The sequence below is a fragment of the Panthera pardus genome, unplaced genomic scaffold, assembly GCF_024362965.1.
Source record: "Panthera pardus isolate Hobbes unplaced genomic scaffold, ASM2436296v1 HiC_scaffold_17, whole genome shotgun sequence".
In the NCBI taxonomy this organism is placed as follows: domain Eukaryota; kingdom Metazoa; phylum Chordata; class Mammalia; order Carnivora; family Felidae; genus Panthera; species Panthera pardus.
In genome coordinates, this window is record NW_026526732.1 from 107,032,617 (window position 1) to 107,054,817 (window position 22,201).

Sequence of the window (22,201 nt, forward strand, 5' to 3'; positions counted from 1 at the left end):
ACAATAATTAAGTACCATGAGAATGACATGGAAAGATTATAAATATAGGATAAAATTATAAAGTTCAATCAAGAGTGAATTTCAGTGATTAGAACATTGCATAGTATCCCTAGGGAATTATCTAAGGAAATAAAGGAGGCCCCGGGCTGGTCACCATCACAAACAAAACTAGCTTCTGAGATGAGTAAAGTGAACAAAATCCCAAATAATATGAATTTAATAAAATTGTTGTAAGCATACCTGACTCCTTAAAATTAGATACAATTAACTATGGAAGAATTCACGGAGGCTCAAGCCTGAAATTACTCCTTAAAAAATTGAACAGTATTTCATGACAGAAAAATCTAAAAGGTGGGTGTAGCCATTAGTAGACAATAAGGATCTTAATGTACAATTATTTAATAATGTGTGTGGAACACAATTTTGGAATATTTATTTTAGCAACATATGATTTTATGTCATATCCCATCTAAAACATAGGATTTTCGGGGTGCCTGGGTGGCTCAGTCGGTTGAGTGTCTAACTTCAGTTCGGGTCATGATTTTATGGTTCGTGGGTTTGAGCCCCGCATTGGGCTCTGTGCTGACAGCCCAGTGCCTGCAGGCTGCTTCAGATTCTGTCTCTGGCTCTCTCTTCCCCTCCCCTGCTTGTGCTCTCTCTGTCTCTAAAATAAACATTTTTTAAAAATTAAAAATAAAAAATAAAACACACGATTTTCACCTGAAAAACAACTTAGGCCAACATGTGTTCCTAACACAATGCACTCATGTTACATCTTGAAAAATGTCAAGGTTGAATAAGGTGTAGGAGAAACATCTTTCAGGAAACATCTCTAGACAACCAATGCTTTCTTTGGAATATTGAATCTCTGAAATCATAGTTTCATTATCTCAGTACATCATTTAAGGAATTGATTGCTTTTCAATCTTTAGAATCTCCCTAGTTATTCACAAGAATCTTTCATTGAATGATTAACAGTATCCTAAATGAATGATTAACAACTTTCTAAAATCTGGATACTAAAATTTCCTCTCAAAAGGCCTGGGAAAGAGTACTAAATGATTTAATGGATGCAAAGTGCTTACTGAAGCTTTCAGTAAACAGGTCTTATTAAGGATTACTTGGAATTATTATCATTTAATGGTTATCTGTCCACTTCTAATCTAGGAATAGTTTCTAATCAAAGGACAACATTCACATCTTAGCAATGATTTGTTTTTTAAGTTTTTATTTAAATTCCAGTATAGTTAACATAGGGTGAGATATTTGTTTCAGGTGTGCAATATAGTGATTCATCATTTCGTTACAACACTCGATGCTCCTCACCACAAGTTCAGGGAGTCCTGGCTGCAACATCTGTCACCCCATCTATCGCCAGGATTTGATTAAACTGATCTGGCTGGGTGGGCAGGTGTCCCCTCCACCATTCCTCTCCATGTGCATCCCTCCCGGAGTTGTATGCTGGGTCAAAGAGGATGGTCTTCCCCCTCATAGAGGAGGACCATTCTTCTGTTAAGGGTGTATGAGTAGCTGTGCTCCCTGCTGGTATCTCCAAACAAGCTCTCAAATGTGAGCTTTGTGAGACACCCACAGGATGGCTTAGAGGATTTAATGAAATACGGAATGTGAAAACTGTACTTTGTGACCATACAAGGTGATGTTACCCTTAAACCACTAACTCACTGGTGAGGTAACCTAGAATTTGTCAGTGGAATACCTCATAACCATAATCATGATCTATCTTATCCTACAGAAGATTCTAGATACTGTGGAACAGTTTACCACCAAAGGAAAGAATATTATAAATAAAATAATTTATTACCCAGTTAATCTTTCCAAAATACTGCTTTACTCAGCTATATAATTTTGCTGTTACAATGTGCCTCTTATCTTAAAAGGAAAGGAATATGTAAAATAATTTGGGGATATAGGCAAGCCTCTGGTCCTGACTGAATTGGAATATAGACTTTCCTCTTGAAACCAGTTCTCTGAGTTAAAAGTTGGATTGGTAGCTACATGAAATCAAGTGGATCACTAACAACCATCCAGTTTCATATAAAAACAGAATGATAAGCCCACTTGATAAAGGAAATAACTACTAGATAAATAAACTAAAATTTAATTAAAAAACAAGTGCTCAGTTTTAATGAAGTTCTTATGCAAGAAAATATACATCCGAAAATTAATTCTTTAGCATGGGAAACAGATGTCATAGCTCATCTCTCTCAGTGCATACTTCAGGAAGCTGACATTTCTTATTACTTATTTCCAAAATACTAAGATAGACTTGTTTAAAACCTACCTTCCTACTCCCCATAGGGATGATATAACTATTCAACACTGGTTGAGTGTGAACAAGACTGTCATGGTGAGTATTAGTGCTCTGGCATTTCTTCTCCTTCTTGGGCATCAGTGACCTCAAGACCTTCACCGCTCATAACATTTCAGTAATCCCTTGCATTGGTGTCTTCTAGGTCCATGCCACATCCACTCTATCAGACACTCAGTGACAGAAACCAATGAACTACATTTTAGCGACCCCCTCCGATGATTTTTATGCAAGCAAGCCAAGTGTGAAAAACCTGATTTGGAGTTTCCCAAATACAAGATGCTCCCACTTTGCTTTTAACTCTCCCTGTAACACAAGGGGATAGTTATCGTCATCCTTGCTCTACATTCAGTTTCAGAATGGTCAGGTTACTTGTCTAAAGACATCACCTCTATTCTGTAGTGAGGGAAAGTAAGTCACTGGTGCCAGATCCTGTTTATTGCTTCCCTCACAAGCGACTATGACCCATCTTCTGTGAGTGGATGGTGGATGCAGTTCTCGTAACGCTTCCAACCTTTTCTGCCACTTTTCTGCTGTAGGTAAAATCAGGTGAAGATGGCGGCACAATGAATAACAGCCATCCTAAAGAGTTTGTTCTACTAGGCTTTGCAGATCGTCCTTGGCTGGAGCTTCCTCTATTTGCTATTCTTCTTATAACATACCCCATGGCCATGGTAGGAAACACAGCCATCATTCTGGTGTCCAGGTTAGATGCCCGTCTGCACAGCCCCATGTATTTCTTCCTCACCAACCTCTCCTTCCTGGACATGTGCTACACCACAAGCATCGTCCCTCAGATGCTGTTTAACCTGGGAAGCACCAAGAAGACGATCAGCTATGTGGGGTGTGCAGCTCAGCTTTATTTCTTCCACATAATGGGGGGCACAGAATGTCTGCTTCTGGCTATTATGTCTTTTGATCGCTACCTGGCTATCTGCAAGCCTCTACACTACACCCTCATCATGAACCCACGCATCTGTATCCTGCTGGCATCCACTGTGTGGTTGACTGGAATCACGTATGCTGTCTCAGAGGCCACTGCTACCTTACAGTTACCACTGTGTGGACTCAATAAATTGGACCACTTGCTGTGTGAGATTCCTGTTCTGATAAAGGCTTCCTGTGGAGAAAAGGCTGCTAATGAGCTCACACTCTCTGTGGTGTGTATTTTTATGTTAGCTGTCCCGCTAGGCTTAATTCTTGCTTCCTATGCTTGCATTGGACATGCCGTATTTAAAATTAAGTCTTCTGAGGGAAGGAAAAAGGCCTTTGGGACATGTTCCTCCCATCTCATTGTAGTTTTCTTGTTTTATGGTCCAGGCATTAGCATGTACCTTCAGCCCCCCTCCTCCATCTCAAGAGACCAGCCCAAATTCATGGCGCTCTTCTATGGAGTAGTGACCCCTGTGCTGAACCCTTTTATCTACACCTTGAGGAATAAGGATGTGAAGGGAGCATTAGGCAACCTAGTCAGTGGCATTTTTGCGTCGAAGTGACAGCTGAAATTATTTAACAGTTACAGAAGGTTTATAGGGTTTTCTCTAGTAACTCATTCTTGTCTCCTATTTCCGCAAATCTCATGTGAGAGCTTCTTGCAGAACATATGTTTCTGATAGTCAAAATAATGATGTTAGGCAACAAAGATACCTGACTATATGCACCACTAAGTGCACTGTTTGTAAATGCATTAAAAATAATTCCACTGTGGTTGGTACATACTGAAATACTAACTTTATTAAGTAATAAATATGTAATAATATAAATTAAAATATAAACTCATTCGTTCAAACTAATCATAAAACTGCACAGCAACTACTCATCAGTGGACTTTCTATTAGAGCATCACCTGAGAAGCATTTCATCACTCTCTGCCACATTAGCCCATGTCTCAGTGGACAGCTAGGCTACACTATGAATTCCATGTGGGGCATCCAACACTTTAGTACAACCACGAGTCTCCTACGTGTATCATCTTCCATTATGGAGACATGATTGCTTCTTGAAAACTACAGTGTGACTCCTGATTAACAAACAGGTGTGCAGTGTTGCATTTTTTAATTAAGGTATTTATCATTAAATTTTAAAATAAATACAAATAAGGACAAAGCATACATATAAATTTCTTAATGTTCCTTTCAAAGATCGTAAGTGTGTGTCTTCTGACTCAGTGAAAGAACGAACAAGGAAGTACTATTAATAATGAACTGCAGCCTGGAACAATTTCGTGGATCTGTTCTACAGGGTTTTTTATTTCTATATCATATATTTCTGCTCTGATATTTTATTGACAAATCCCTTGCCAGACTTGTCAAAAGGAAAAGAGAAAGGACTCACATAAATAAAATCATGAATGAAAGAGGAGAGATGACAACCAATACCGCAGAAATACAAATAATTAAAAGAGAATAATAGGAACAATTATATGTCAACAAATGGGGCATCCTGGAAGAAATGGATAAATTGCAGAAACATATAAACTACCAAAACTGAAACAGGGGGAAATAGAAAATTTGCACAGAGCCATAACTAGTAATGAAATAAAATCAGTTATAAAAAAAAATCTGCCAACAACAAAGAGTCCAGGGTAGGACGGTTTCCCAGGAGAATTCCACCAGACAGTTAAAGAAGAAATCATACCTATTCTTCTGAAACTTCTCCAAAAAAATAGAAATAGAAGGAAAACTTACAAACTCATTCTAAGAGGGTGGCATGACCTTGATTCTCAAACCAGACAAAGGCCCCAATAAAAATGAGAACTACAGGCTAATATCTCTGATGTATATGGATGCAAAAATTCTCAACAAGATATGAACAAATAAAACCCAACTGTACATTAAAAGAATTTTTGACACATTCAAGTGGATTTATTTCTGATGTTGATGCTCAACATCACTCATCATCAGGGCAATGCATATCAAAACCATAATGTGACATCACCACACACCTGTTGGAAAGGGTTATCATCAAGGACACAAGAGATAACAACTGCTGGTGGGATGTGGAGAAAAGGGAGCCCTTGTATGCTATACTTCAGAATGTAAATTCATTCTGACACTATGGAAAACATAGAGTAAGGAGGTTCCTCAAAAAATTAAAATGCAAATACTATTTTATCCAGAAATCTCATTTCTGGTTACATTTCTAAAGGACATGAAAACAGAATCTCAAAGGGATATCTGCACTTTCATGTTTTTTGTGACATTATTCACAACAGCCAAGATATGGAAACAACCTAAGTGTCTGTCAACAAATGAATGGTTAAAAATGTGATATGTGTGTATGTATGTATATATATATATCTATATATATATATATCTATATATATATATACAGATATATATAGATATATATATATATAGATATATATATATATACATACACACATATTATACACACATATATATGTGTGCATTATATGTGTGTATATGTGTGTATACATATGTATATATCAAAAATATATTCAATACATATAATAAATAGATGATAGATGAAAGAAAGGAAGAAGGAAAGAAAGAAAGAGAGAGAGAGAGAATGGAGTATTCAACCATGAGAAAGAAGGAAATTGTGCCATTTGCAACAATATGGATACACCTTGAGGGTATTATGCTAAGTGAAATGTCAGGCAAAGAAGGACAAATAGTTATATGTGTAATCTTGAAAAGTCAAATTCATAAGAGTAGAATGCTGGTTTTCAGGGGCTAGGGGGTGGGAAAACTAGGCAGATGCTGTTTAAGGTTTCAAACTTGTAACTAGTAGATATGTAAGTCCTACACAGCCTACAAATTATCTAATTCACACCATAGAAACTTTAGTCAACAATACTGTATGATAAACTTCAAAACTTCCAAGAGACTAGATCTTAATTGTTTCCACCACAAAAAAGAAATTATAATTATGTGACATGATAAAGATAGTAGCTAACATTATGATGGTAATCATTTGATAATGCATAAATACATCAAATGAACACATTATACACATTATACATCTTATACTTACACAAGTTATTTGTCAATAATAACTCAATAAAAAAATAAAAACAATAAATTAAAAAAAATAAAGTCAGTGAATGTTGTGGAGTGGCCAGGTACTTTGCTTTTCTCTTTGAGACACATATCCAAAAAAGTCATTAAACTCTTAAATAATTGAAGTATACAAAGCACTTCCTAAACATCTCATTTTAAATAAACTTTATACAGCTGTAGGAGAAAACTGTGAGATGCATTCCTTTTAAAAGATTTGATAAAGGGTTGTCATATGTCCTAATGTCAGAGACATTCCCTTGAACATATTAGATGGATCTAACTTCTTAACATGCAGTTACTACTGAATTATTCATTGTTATTAATATAATATCTGGTAAACAGATCTGAAAACTGATATGCTAATGATAGTTTTTGGCAAATTCTTTTCCCAAACTTACATTTTGATTCCATGACTTAGATTATGTCAACTGTTATCCCAGACTTTAGCCTCTACTACAAAGCTGTAATCATCAAGACAGCATGGTATTGGCACAAAAACAGACACATAGACCAATGGAATAGAATAGAAACCCCAGAACTAAACCCACAAACGTATGGCCAACTCATCTTTGACAAAGCAGGAAAGAACATCCAATGGAAGAAGACAGTCTCTTTAACAAATGGTGCTGGGAGAACTGGACAGCAACATGCAGAAGGTTGAAACTAGACCACTTTCTCACACCATTCACTAAAATAAACTCAAAATGGATAAAGGACCTGAATGTGAGACAGGAAACCATCAAAACCCTAGAGGAGAAAGCAGGAAAAGACCTCTCTGACCTCAGCTGTAGCAATCTCTTACTTGACACATCCCCAAAGGCAAGGGAATTAAAAGCAAAAATGAATTCCTGGGACCTTATGAAGATAAAAGGCTTCTGCACAGCAAAGGAAACAACCAACAAAACTAAAAGGCAACCAGCGGAATGGGAAAGGATATTTGCAAATGACATATCAGACAAAGGGCTAGTATCCAAAATCTATAAAGAGCTCACCAAACTCCACACCCAAAAAACAAATAACCCAGTGAAGAAATGGGCAGAAAACATGAATAGACACTTCTCTAAAGAAGACATCCAGATGACCAACAGGCACATGAAAAGATGCTCAACGTCGCTCCTTATCAGGGAAATACAAATCAAAACCACACTCAGATATCACCTCACGCCAGTCAGAGTGGCCAAAATGAACAAATCAGGAGACTATAGATGCTGGCGAGGATGTGGAGAAATGGGAACCCTCTTGCACTGTTGGTGGGAATGCAAATTGGTGCAGCCGCTCTGGAAAGCAGTGTGGAGGTTCCTCAGAAAATTAAAAATAGACCTACCCTATGACCCAGCAATAGCACTGCTAGGAATTTACCCAAGGGATACAGGAGTGCTGATGCATAGGGGCACTTGTACCCCAATATTTATAGCAGCACTCTCAACAATAGCCAAATTATGGAAAGAGCCTAAATGCCCATCAACTGATGAATGGATAAAGAAATTGTGGTTTATATACACAATGGAGTACTACGTGGCAATGAGAAAGAATGAAATATGGCCCTTTGTAGCAACATGGATGGAACTGGAGAGTGTTATGCTAAGTGAAATAAGCCATACAGAGAAAGACAGATACCATATGGTTTCACTCTTATGTGGATCCTGAGAAACTTAACAGAAACCCGTGGGGGAGGGGAAGGAAAAAAAAAAAAAAGAGGTTAGAGTGGAAGAGAGCCAAAGCATAAGAGACTCTTAAAAACTGAGAACAAACTGAGGGTTGATGGGAGGTGGGAGGGGGGGGGGTGGGTATTGAGGAGGGCACCTTTTGGGATGAGCACTGGGTGTTGTATGGAAACCAATTTGACAATAAATTTCATATATTGAAAAAAAAGATTATGTCAACTGTTCAGTTATTAATAATAGTACTTTATAGACCAATAGTTCTGTACGATTCTACTCCAAAATGGCCACAGTGAATAAAATACATACCTTCTATCCTACCCCTTTGGTTTTGCATTTACAATGAATATCAAATATAAATGATTGCATATTCTTTTCTATTCTCTTCCTGACTGTTATTTTATATGACCTCCTTAAATGATCAGGTTATGTTTTTATACTATTAACCTGAAAGTTAAAATAGAGAATTCATCTTTTTTAACATTATATTATTTCACTCATATGTGGAATTTAAGAAACAAAACAGATGAATATATGGGAAGTGGGTGGAGAGGAGAGAGGGAAACAAACCAGGAGAGACTCTTAAATACAGAGATCCAACTGAGGGGTGATGGAGGGAGGCGGGGTGGGGAATGCACAAGATGTTTGATGGGTACTAAGGAAGGCACTTGTGATGAGCACTGGGTGTTGTATGAAAGTGATAAATCCCTGAATTCTACTCCTAAAACCAATATTACACTGTATGTTAACTAACTATAATTTAAATAAAATTTGAAAAAAATGTTTTTCAACTTGAGATGTGACAAAATTATGTATATTTAAAGTGTGCAATGTGATGATTTGACATATGTGTACATTGTGAAATGTTCATCACAACAATCTGGTTAATTAGTACAAACATCATGTCGTATACTCACCTTGCCTCTGTGTGTGTGTGTGTGTGTGTGTGTGTGTGTCCGTGATTAGAATGCTTAAGGTTAACTGTCTTGCAAATTTCAAGCATGCAGCATGTTATTAACTACAGTCACCTTGCAGTGCATTTGATACCAAGAGGTTATTCGTTGTACAGCTGAAGTCTTGTACCCTTTGACCAGCATCTCCCCATTCCTGCCATCCAACCCTAGGCCCTGATAACCACCATACTACTGTATGTTTATATAAATTCCACTCTGATTTTTAGATTCCACATATGAGTGAAATCACACATTATTTGTTTTTCTCTGTCTGGCTAGTAATTCTTAGCCTAATGTCCTCTAGGTTTTTCCATGTTGTCACAAATGACAGAATTTCTTTCTTTTTGTAGCTGGATAATATTACTTTTCATTTATATATATATACACACACACACACGTAATATTTTTTATTATATATAAGTTGTATATGTAGTTATATATACTTATAATTTTTCTATATACAATACATAATATACACATATAAAATATTTATGGTTATATATAATATATATATGTAGCATCTTCTTTATCTATTCATGCATCGATATACACATGTTATTTTCATGTCTTACCTATAATGAATAATGATGCCATGAATATAGAAGTGCACATTATCTCCTCAAGACACTGATTTAACTTCCTTTGGATATTTGCCCTGAAGTGGATCATATAGAGATTCTATTTTTAATTAGTTGAAGAACCTCCATACCTGATTTTTATTTCATTTCTGATTTTATTCATTTCAGTCCTCTCTTTGCCTTCTCCAGCTTCTAGAGGCCTCTGACATGCCTTGGGTTTTGGCCCTTTCCCCCATCTTAAAGCCAGCAGTGTAGTATGTCCTCTCATAGCTGACCTCCTGCCTCCCTCTTATAAGGACCCTTGTGATTACGTTAGATAATTCAGGATAATCTCCCCATCCTTAATTATTTGCATCTGTAAAAGTTCTTTTGCCATGTAAGTAATATATAATCACAGATCCTAGAGATTAGGATGTGGACAACTTGTCAAAAGAGAAGGAGTAGGCACTGTTCAGTCTATCACACAACTAAATATATATACAATAAATGATGCAACTCTGAAAATCAACTTTGGTGACCACTGTGGTAATAACTGTTTCTTGGAGGAACTAATAAGGGATGGTTGATTATAAAACTAGTAGGTAAAATTAAGTGAAAACAGAATGCTACCTAATTTTAATGTATCTCCCCACAAGGCACTTATAAATTACCAAAAGAAACATAATAACCTTATAACAGACAGCCCAAGTGTCCATCAATAGATGAATGGATAAAAAAAGGTAGTGTGTGTGTATAAAGATTTATGTGTTTTTATGTGTGTTTACGTATATACACTATATATAATGGAATATTACATGTACACATAATGTATATATACACTATATATATGCTATATATAATGGAATATTATTCAGCCATCAAACACAATGAAATCTTGCCATTTGCCATGACATTGATGGAGCTAGATAGTGTTACACTAAGTGAAATAAGACAGAGAAAGACAAATACCATATTATTTCACTCATATATGGAATTTAAGAAACAAAGCAAATGAGCAAAGGAAAAAAGTGAGGGAGAGAAAGAGAGAACCGAACCAAACCAAACCAAACCAAACAAAACACAGGCTCTTAACAATAGAGAACAAACAGATGGTTACCAGAGCGGGGACGGGCAGGGGGATGGGTTAAATAACTGACGGGGATGAAGGAGGGCACTTGTTGTGATGAGCACTGGGTGTTGTATGGGTGTGGACTCACTGTATTGTACACCTGAAACTAATATTACACTGTATATTAACCTACTGGAATTTAAATAAAAACTTAAGAAAAAAAATCCTGGCAGGCACCAATATCACCAATATCACAATATCACATCTATGGTATTCACGCCAATAAATGAATAAATTGAATGTAATCATGCATAAGTAAAACTTTAACTGAAAGATAATTATATTAAATAAATGGTCTATACTCTTCAAAAGTTTTAGGCCCATTAAAGACAAAGGAAGACTAAGAAATGTTTCCACATTAGAGCACAGTAAGAGAGGTAGTACCTAAATCCAACTTGTGATCCTGAATTAGATCTTTTCTTCAGGAAATACTCCTATGAGCACTTAGAGGTAAGTATGTGTATTATTCTCCATATGTTGCAGAGAAATATTTAAAGTTCACAATAACATTACATTACTATAGACAGAAAATGATAACGCACCCAGGGTAAAGTGTCAACATTTGTGGAATCCAGTGAAGGTCTATGGTAAGTGTACATGCTATTTATCTTTTATGTAAGTTGTTCTTATTGTTGTTTTGCTTGTAAAATTATAATAAGAACAGGATGAATGTGAATTTGAAATTTGTATTATTTTTGAAATCACTTGATGTTGTCATGACATAACCAGTGACCAGCCAGCCCAATATTTGTCAAACATACAGAAGACATGACCCTGAAGTCAACAGAAGAATCGAGAATGAATGCACCTGCTATAAGCCAGAGCTGGTTTCTGTGATGACCTGGATGGCGTGCCTGTGCTAGTAATCCTGTACTGCTGAGGCACAACAGAGAAATAATCAGGCGTGTGTGTATTCGGCACAGGAGCAAGTATAAGATGAAGCGGGAAAAGACTGGGAGACACCTGTCTGGCTGAGGGGGAGAGATTTCCTGGGGCCAAACAGCAGCTGGCACATCAGTGGATTTGGCCACCAATGGCAGCTGGGAGAAGGCCAGACCCATCACTGGTTCTTCAGGAAGGTTGCCTGTGGCCCAAATCCATGCATGCTGTGTAAATGCCAATTTTGCAGAAGTTAGTTTGAAGTTTAGAGCTGGCAATGGTATGATGCCAGGGTTTCTAGTCTATCTTCAGTGTTGGTGACCCTAAAGGGACCTCCAGAGCTAAAAATCTACTGCCATTACTCTGCTTTTGCCACATACAAGTTAAGCTTAGTCAAGTGCCCAACTATAGTTCAGGTCATGATCTCACAGTTTGTGAATTTGAGCCCCACATTGGGCTCTGTGCTGACAGTTCAAAGCCTGGAGCCTGCTTTGGATTCTGTGTCTCCTCTCTCTCTGCCTCCTCCCCTGCTTACACTCTGTCTCTCTCTCTAAAAAATAAATAAACATTAAAAAATTTTTTTAAAAACCCACTAAAGTTAGATACTGGGAGATTCTGGTACTACATGAGACATCCCAAACAGTAGATTTTCATAATGCAAGATGATTTGAAGAACCAAGGTATATTTGTTTTTCACTCTATGTGGTCCCAAGTATTCACTAAAAGTTTGTCTGTATGCTTGATTATTGTTCTTCATTTCTTGGACAGGAGGTAAGGAAAACTGAATATACACTGTATTGTTGTTTATACCTAATTGGCCACAGATCACAGGTATCACAAATCACAGGATCACAGATACATAAAGAATAAGAGAAAGTCAACAGAAACTGACAAAGTTTCAGCCACACAGGAAATGGAGGGGAAGTCTGGGATGCATTTTTCATCTTAATAATTTATGAAATAGGGTTTGAATAATCATATCTAAACTTTAAAGACCTAAAAAACTACAAATAAGATTTGGTTTACCATATAAAACTCAGATTTCCAGATTTTACTTTATAGTGAATTGTCCTTCATCTTCTCAAGCTGAATACAGCTGCCAGTTTATTGTTACTTACATAGCACACTTATTTCATAAGGATATGATTGGTAATAATATAGGTAACAAAACTACTACTTTTATAAAAATGCATTTCTTTATATGGAAAAGATATAAGTTGATTTTCATTATGTACTTTTAAATCTCAAACATTCAAATTAGATCAAGCTTAAAAAGAAAACTAACGTTTTCCATACAGCTTTTATCACAAAATTTTTCTACTATATTCTTAGGTAATTCTTTCAAATACCCATTGGATTCACGAAGTCATTTCCAGAGCCTAGAAGTCTGTCTGTCTCAGATATTCCTTATTGCTCCTCAGGCTAAATTCTGCCCCAAACACCTCTCCTAATGATCCCTGGCCTATAATGACTCTTACCTCACAGGCTATATCTCACAGCTCTTTAAGTGATTTCCATCTCTTATACACTTCCCACCACCTTGAGAAAGAAATACAAAATGCTTATGTTTGCTTCAGTATTTCAGAGACCTTCTCGCTATAATTCATAAAACATATTTTCTTACTGTTGCTATGGGGTATTAAAGAATACAGATGAAAATTCCTCTCTATATGAATTCAAAAAAGAATAACAGTATTAAAGAAAAGATTTGAGATATATCACTATGTCTTTAGCTAAACCAAAAATAGAAAACAAATTTTATAGCAAATTCTTCCTTAAAAGCAAGAAGTTAAAAGACAATAGGCTGGTTTTAAAAAAAGTATATCATCTTTTTATAGGAATTTCATTTCTTAATTTTCAATTAAGAATGGGATACCTTTGTTTTATTTATTGTACCACAGAAAATATTGATGCTTGATCTTGGTTTTACATGGATGTTTTCTCCACTGAAGATTGAATGGTATTTAGACAGACTTTAATTTATATCTGTGAGTCAGAGCTCTGTGGTTCTGAGAGACACACACTCCACCGGTGCTGACAGAGTGAGTAAATGGGAGAGTGGACGATTGATTGATGCAAACGAGTCTTGCTGGAGAGGTGCATTGCTGTCCTGTAAAGGCCATGAGTGCACGGGTCTCTCCCATCCCACTAGTCTCCTTATTTCCCCTCCTACATCTTTGTTTCTGAGTGTAGATTAGAGGGTTGAGGCTAGGTGTGACAACAGTATAAAAGAGGACAATGAACTTGCCATGATCCTGAGAACTTCCTGATGGTGGCTGCAGATATATGCACATGATTGGAATGAAAAAGAGGGACACAACCATAAGATGGGCTCCGCATGTTCCAAAGGGTCTCTGAAGTCTGGTTGATGACTGCATCCTCAGCACAGCCCAGGCAATGGCACCATATGAGCTGAGGATCAGGATGAGTGGTATCAGAACAAAAATGGAGCTTGTGACCAGGAGGGTCAGCTCATTAGCACGTGTATCAACACGCGATAATCACAGAAGTGCTGGAACTTCACAGAAGAAATGGTCTACTTGGCGATGTCCACAGAGGGGGACCCAGAAGGTAAAGGAGGAATGAAGTGCTGAGTTGGTAAAGCCACTGACCCAGGAAGCCACAGCCAACAGGTGGCAAAAACGAGGGTTCATGATCACAGTGTAATGCAGTGTCTACAGACAGCTGCATAATGGTCATAGGACATGACCACCAGGAGGACATACTCTATGGTTCCCTGTGTAAGGGCAAAGTAAAGTTGAGTCATGCAACTGGCATAAGAGATGGGTCTTTTCTGGGCCCCAGAGATTGACCAGCAACTGAGGGATGGAGCTGGTGTGTAGCAGAGATCCAGAAAAGAGAGGTTTGAAAGGAAGAAGTACATGGGAGTGTGGAGATGGGCGTCCAGGTATGACAAGACAGTGGTAAAGAGGTTGCCTATCAATGTCGTCAAGTAGAGCATCAAGATAAGCACAAAGAGAACTACTTCCAGATGAGGCCAATGTGAAAAACCCAGTAGAATAAAGTAGCCTTCATAACTTTCATTTCTCCCCTTGTTACCTGAGGAAAGAATCACATACTTCCCAAAAACATAAGAAAATGCTCCAAGAATCACAGGTACACATGAAAAGGAAGCAAGCCAATTTAAAAGGACTACCACTGTTTAACTCTGGGACAATTTGGGCATTAATAGAAACTATACTAAGAAGTTGAGAGAAGTAAGAATCCACAAGCTCATAGTGAGATAGATATAGATAGATAGATAGATAGATAGATAGATAGATAGATAGATATAAATTATTAGTGGAGAAGAAAAAATTATTCCTGCCAATAGGATTCTAATAATATGTATAGAAGGAATGGTAGAGTTAAAAAAGGTAAATAGATGCTAAAAACTAGTGACTCAAATATGATGAGAATCAGGATATTTACATGCTCTAAAATACCTCCCCACTAATTACTTGTTAATTACAAAATGAAGAATAAACTTCACAAGAGAAAATGTGGATGGACATCACCATAACCAAGATTAGTCAATATTAACAACACCAGTGTTGAGACAAACCATCATCGTGCACCTACTGACATGGTGCTCTGAGCAGGACACAATGTCACTCAGTGACATTCTTGCCAAAAAAGCACAGCCTGATTCCAGCAAGGAAGACACATGAGAGAAACTCAAACTGAGACAAGCTGGACAAAATAGCTGTCCTGTACTCTTAAAAAATATTCTGTTAAATGAAGACAAATAAAGGCTGAGGAACTGGTCCAGACTAAGGAGATCAAAGAGACATGTTATCTAAGTGGGTGGCCCTGGACTGGGAAAACATAGCTAATAATAGCATATTTGAGAGTATTGAAGAAATACAACGATTGACTATGGATTAGATAATAATATTGTATTCATATTACATTTTCTATCTTGTCAACTCTGCTGTGTTATGTAAAATAAAATCCCTGTTCTTAGGAAATAAACATCAAGCGAAAGGGTAAAGGGACATGATGTCTCTTTCTTACTCTCCAATGGCCAGAAAAAGAGATGATGATAGACAGGTAGGTAGTTAGGTAGCTAGGTAGGTCCGTCTGTAGCGGGATAGGAGACATCTTTCTAGGCACAATATAAACTACTGCTGGATCTGTAAATGGTTAATGGTGGTTCTTTGTACCACTTTTGCCACTTGTCTGTAAATTTGAAATTTCACCGGAATAAAAAATTTCACAAATTAAATATAAAATAAAAATGTTTCCACTTTTATATTTTATCCAGATATTTGTCATGTTATAGTAACATAGCTTCTTAACTGTCAATTTTTCATTATCCCAGGGTGATATCTGGGTAAACAGTAACTGGAAAATTCCTCACATAACCTCAGAATAAAATTTCCATGGAACAAATCATCTTTTTTTTTATGAATAGCTTTAGTTTTCTTTTCAATATTTTCATGCTTTTTTTCCATTGATTTGATTATAAAAAACAGAATAATTGTAATCCCAATAATCTCTCAGGGACAAAAAGTCATGATGAACAATATCAAATTTATTACCAATTTCAAAATGTTTTCTGTAGCACCCCTTTATTTTCAGGGGGTAAGTTCCAAGACCCCCAGTGGATTCCTGAAATCAAGTACCAAACCCTACACATACTATTGTTTTCTGATAAATACATGCCTATGATAAAGTTTAAGTTATAAATTTAGGCACAGTAAGAGATTAACAACTGTAATAAAAATAAAACAACAATTTATTGTAGTGAGAGCTATAGGACTATGGTGTATCTCTCAAATATCTGATTGTATTCACCCTTCTTCTCCTTGTGATTCTGTAACACAGATGATGTGACAAGAATGACCCAGGCATGTGACCTAGCGTTGAGCTGCCATTGACCCTCTGATGAAGCCTCAGGAGGATCATCTGCTTCCATAGGCCATGGTTGATCACAGGGTCACTGAAACTACAGAAAGTGTTACCTAAGATAAGGGGATGACTGTACACAGGGCAAAAATTCTGGAGCTTCAGTTAAATATTATTGTAGAAAGAAATTATCTTGTGATTGTTTTTTTGTACTCAGAACTTGTTTCTAAACTGAAAACTAGGGTACAAATCAAATCAAATTAAAAAAAAAAAAACAATGGACACCCATCAATTTACAGATACTTCTGGTATGAAAAAAGCTGGAAATCCTAGGGTTTTTTTTAATTTTTTAACATTTATTTATTTCTTTTGAGAGACAGAGAGAGAGCACAAACAGGGGAGGGGCAGAGAGAGAGGGAGACACAGAATCAGAAGCAGGCTCCAGGCTCCGAACTGTCAGCACAGAGCCCAGCGTGGGGCTGGAACTCATGAACCATGAGATCACGACCTTAGCTGAAGTCAGACCCTTAACCGACTGAGCCACTCAGGTGCCACAGAAAACTTAGTTTTGATGAACATATCTGTGACATGGACTGGGGAGAAAGTGATAGAATGCCTCCCAGAGGACGTGTGAATGGAACTAAATTTTAAAAGACTTTTTAGGAAAAGGAAGATACAAATTCTTTGAGAGAGCAAAGGAGGAAGAGTGTCAGGATGGAGGGAAATAAAAAGTAACTTGATCATAGGGTGTAAAGCTGAGTGTGTGTCTGTCATAGGCCTAACGAAGGTGTCCACATTATTTCTCTCTCCAAGGTGAGAACTGAGATAGTACTTGAATTCTGAGCATAATTTATAATTTCCACATATTTTATTTTCCAGCTTCAGAAGAATTCTGAATATTTATTGAAACTACTGAATGGAGGGGCACCTGGGTGGCGCAGTCGGTTAAGCGTCCGACTTCAGCCAGGTCACGATCTCGCGGTCCGTGAGTTCGAGCCCCACGTCAGGCTCTGGGCTGATGGCTCGGAGCCTGGAGCCTGTTACCGATTCTGTGTCTCCCTCTCTCTCTGACCCTCCCCCGTTCATGCTCTGTCTCTCTCTGTCCCAAAAATAAATAAATAAATAAATAAATAAATAAATAAATAAATAAATAAGAAACTACTGAATGGCTATTTACCTTTTAATATACTTTGCCTAGTGAGTCTTATTTTTGTTAAAAATGAGTCTTATTTTTGTTAATATACTTTGCCTAGTGAGTCATTTTTTTGTTAAAAAAATGTAAGCACTTTCATAAATAGTTACACCTCTTAGATTATTCTTTTTCTCTTGTGGGTTTTGAATCTGTCTTGGGAGAGATTGATGCTATCTTTTCGCCTACAGTTAGTGTGACAGGGCTCTGCCTCATTCAGCTTTGCTGCATGTGTCTCCACCTTCCACAGCCGGGTCTCCCTCACACTTCTTAATAAGCTACAGCAAAAACAGAAGGAAACCACAGCAGAGACACCTGTGGTTGCCTCTCAATTTGCTCACCTTCTATAAATACAACTCTTGAAAAAGATGTTACAAGTGGCTATTTGATTGAGTTGAAGCAGGAAAGTTAGAAACAGTTTGGTCCAAGGCTGTAGGACTGACTCAACTTCAACACTCTTAATCATTAACTAGGTGTTACATGAAGCTAAGCCACTTTCTACAGCTCAGAAACCATCCAGGATAATCACACAAGTGTATTGCTTAAAAATAAATTCCTTGTAAGTAAACAGAAGTTTAGTTCAAGGAATTATTAAGCAATGGGAGAGAGTAATTATAAAGATGTAGAGATCTGTAAAGGGTAACTTGGACCGAGATATAGTATCCAAGAAAATAAACTTGGAAAGGGGGCTCCCTCTCCATGGCTGAGGATCAGACCTCACCAAAGAGGACTGGCTGCAGCCCACTGGGTGAAGACAGCTGCTTTGGCTGAAACAAACAACAGTAACAGATGACAAATCATGAATCACTTCACTTAGGAGTCACTGCCATTTGAGGGATGAAGGAAAAATCCCGAGATTCCTTTTTAATTTCCCTAGAATGGGAGATAATACATCATGAGATATATGATCTCAAATGCCATTGCTCCTTCTAATGAAGATATAACTTTCTCCTTCTTTACACAGTTACCTGGACAACTTAGTGCATTAGCTGAAAGTGTAGCAGTGAGGTGTCTGTTGCATGGCTCATCCTTAGCATTCTACAGAACTTAGAAAGAGGAAGGAGATGAGGGATGAAAGGATACCAGACATGACTAGCAAAAAGTTAGAAACTTTATGGTTTAATTTTCTTCTTACGGGAAGAGAGAGAAATAAAGACTTTATCACTAGTTGCTTTGGTAGGCTATAGAATGAAATATCTTCTTCCTTTTTTTGAGGAAAGGGCACTATGGAGGAAAAGACATGAGTCTTTTCCCTTCTACAAATCACCGGCCAGCTTAATTTTTTCTTATTTTAGTTTTTTAATGCTCTTACCTAGTGCTTAATTACTACTTGCCCATCCTGTCTGTCCACATTCCCTTCATCGGTCTTCATGATCTACACCCTCTTTCTTGGTGGACCTATCTGACCTCTGGTTTTGAAATTGCCAATATAGATGGATGCCCATACCATACATTCTAATCCTCCATATCACCATAGGAGAACAGAGTCTGGAAATTACTATGATTATCATTGCTACAAAAGAGAGTCCTGTGTTAACCAAAAAGATTTGGTTTTGGTTGAAAGGAGGACCTCATTAGAGCATGCAGTGTATCAGGGGTTGGACCCTTTTCCTACTACAATGGGAGGCTTTATGGAAATAAAATAATTCCATTGACATGAGCCATTAGGAGGGTAAATCCCAGCGAGGCAATTATTGCCCTTCCAAGAGTTGTCCTGTTCAGAACAGTTTCTGAGGGATATCTTCCACATGATACCACACTGTTGTACTAATCTAACAATGAATCTACAGACCAACCATCACTGACAAACATGCTTTAAGCTGTGTCGATAGGGAAGAGAATGGGTTGCCCTGAATTACCTGAAATTTCTTCTCCAATTCCTCATCATACTAAGGGCCAAATCTGAGGGATAACTTTTCAGAAATATTCCAATTTGGTGAAGTAAAGGAAGTATGAAACATTTTTTAAATGTAATACAAAAAGACTACAAAAATTTTATCATGATTCACAGTCCATTAGTTCAAGCCCCATGTCGGGCTCTGTGCTGACACCTCAGAGCCTGAAGCCTGCTTTGCATTCTGTGTCTCCCTCTCTCTCTGCCCCTCCCCTGCTCTCTCTGTCTCTAAAAAGTGAATAAATGTTAAAAAAAATTAAAGCATGAGTTTATAAATTGATGAACACTTTTACATTTTACATTGTTTCTACCTAATCTATTCAATTTCTACCAAAGAAAATCTTGGTATAAAAATCATATTATAATAAGATTACATTTTAAAAATATCAAGTTTTGGGGCACCTGGTGGCTCAGTTGGTTAAGCGTCTGATGTCTGTTCAGGTCATGATCTCACGGTTGGTGAGTTCAAACTCTGCATTGGCTCTGTGCTGACACCTCAGAGCCTGGAGCCTGCTTCAGATTCTGGGTTTCCCTCTCTTTCTTCCCCTCCCCTGATCATGCTCTGTCTCTATCTCTCTCTCAAAAAAAGTTAAAAATAGCAATTTTTAGAGACAAATGTGGTATTTCCTTTTCTATTTTATTTTTTTTTTATTTTTTAACGTTTATTTATTTTTGACACAGAGAGAGACAGAGCATGAACGGGGGAGGGTCAGAGAGAGGGAGGCACAGAATCTGAAACGGGCTCCAGGCTCTGAGCTGTCAGCACAGAGCCCGATGCGGGGCTCGAACTCACAGACCGCGAGATCATGACCTGACCCAAAGTCGGCCGCTTAACCGACTGAGCCAACCAGAGGCCCCTCCTTTTCTATATTAAAAGAGTACCAGAAAATAATCTTTGGGTTTCAGTGTTTTTTTTTTTTATTGTGAGAACTCAATAACGAAAACATATAAACATTGTCCACAGTGCTTAATATATAATTTGACAATACATGTTTGCTCCTATTACTGTTATAGTGAATATTATTTTAAACTGCGATTTTAACAATTAAACATTATTCCTTTATTATTCTTTATTGTATGTATTTAAAATATTAAGAATAAAACACTGACATTCTTACAACTCAGAATCATCAACTATTACTAATATCATATTTACTTCCAGCATTTTAACACACAAAATATCACAAATAAAGTCTACGTCCACTTTACCTCTTTCTGACCAGACACCTAACTCAAAAATAACCACTATCATGAGCTTGGTGTTTATGGTTTCAGTTCACTGTAATATATATGAAATATTATTTAAATTTAAATATTAATATTACTAAATACATGTATATTTATACCGTGTTTTCCTACTTTATTGGGGAAGAATTTAACCAGTGATACAATATTAGCAGAATTCACTCAGTCACCAAAATCTGAGAAATGTCTAACCACCTGCGCTGTAGAAGATTATATATTACATATATATTATATATTTTTCATGCTCAGTAACCAGATTTGTACAATAATTTTTTGCCTTTGCCAATCTATTGGGTGCTAGCTGATGTTAAAGATTTTATATGCAATATTATGAACTTGTTGGGACAACATGGATGGCATTAAATGATCTAATTACAGCAAAGTATTTCTAAAGCAGCAGATGTCAACTTTTTGTTTTTCCTCCAAAAACAAGAGATCAAGCATACTGGAAGTGCATGACTTTCAAAGTAACTTCTGGCAGAAATATGGGTTCTGACTCCATACTCAGACTCAAAGGTAAGAAACCAATGCAAAACATTTTAGTTATAAAATCATTATGGCTAGGAGGAGTTCAGATGGCAAAGAAGTAGGGAGACCTGGGGCTTTCATTGTTCCTCAAACACAAATGTATTGAGGTCAGATCACTAGGAACCCCCAGGAAATCAATCTGCAGAGTGGAAGAAGGATCTCCACAGTCAGAGGGAGGCAGCATGGTAGTTGCGAGGTGCATGGACCACGCAGCAGTGGGACTGTTTTTCTGGGACAAAGGACATCAAACATAACATGGAGAGTTTCTACCCAGGAGGAAGGGAGTGGTTTCACATGGTGCCTGGTCCTTTAAGGTTTTGAGTTTTGAATCCCAGCCACGTACCAAAACAAAAACAAAAACCCAGGAAAATCTTGGCACAGGGCAAGCTGACTCACCTTGCTATTCTGTGGGGCTACCTGAACAGTGGGGGGTATGAGATCCCCTGTCTGGGGATGAAATAGGTGACACCCTCACAACACTAACACGTGAGACTTCCTAGAACAGCACAGTGGCCTGCAGTGGAAGCAGGACCCTCTTAACAGAACCCCACCCCGCCGCCTGATAAACGCTCTGTACTGGGACAAGACTGATTCTGAACCAGTGAATCAGGCCGCTCCTCCAGGCCAGCACAAACAACACTACACATGCACAGAAAATAGAATGCATCAAAACATCACCTGCAGGATCCTGGGAAGATGGCAGCATAGGAGGACGCTGGGCTCACAGCGTGTCCTGCTGATCACTTAGATTCCACCTACACCTGCCAAAATAACCCAGAAAACTGCCAGAAGACTAGCAGAATGGAGTCTCCGGAGCCAAGCACAGACGAGAGGCCCACGGAAGAGGGTAGGAAGGGCGGCGAGGTGATGCGCCCTCCATGGACTGGCGGGAGGGAGCGGGGGCGGAGGGGCGGCCCCAGCCAAGCAGAGCCCCTGAGTCTGGCTTGCAAAAGTGGAGGGG

The 22,201-nt window shown here is 37.8% G+C and overlaps 1 protein-coding gene and 1 pseudogene across 1 annotated transcript; one reads left to right on the forward strand and one right to left on the reverse strand.

Annotated features, from left to right (window-relative positions):
- The first annotated feature begins 2,895 nt into the window (after positions 1–2,895).
- Positions 2,896–3,825, forward strand: LOC109260174 (olfactory receptor 2B6-like). The gene has a single exon (XM_019438202.2). The coding sequence runs from the start codon at positions 2,896–2,898 to the stop codon at positions 3,823–3,825; it is 930 nt and encodes a 309-aa protein (XP_019293747.2).
- Positions 3,826–13,526: 9,701 nt separating this feature from the next.
- LOC109260160 (olfactory receptor 2J3-like) lies at positions 13,527–16,454 on the reverse strand (annotated as a pseudogene).
- Between the last annotated feature and the right edge of the window lie 5,747 nt (positions 16,455–22,201).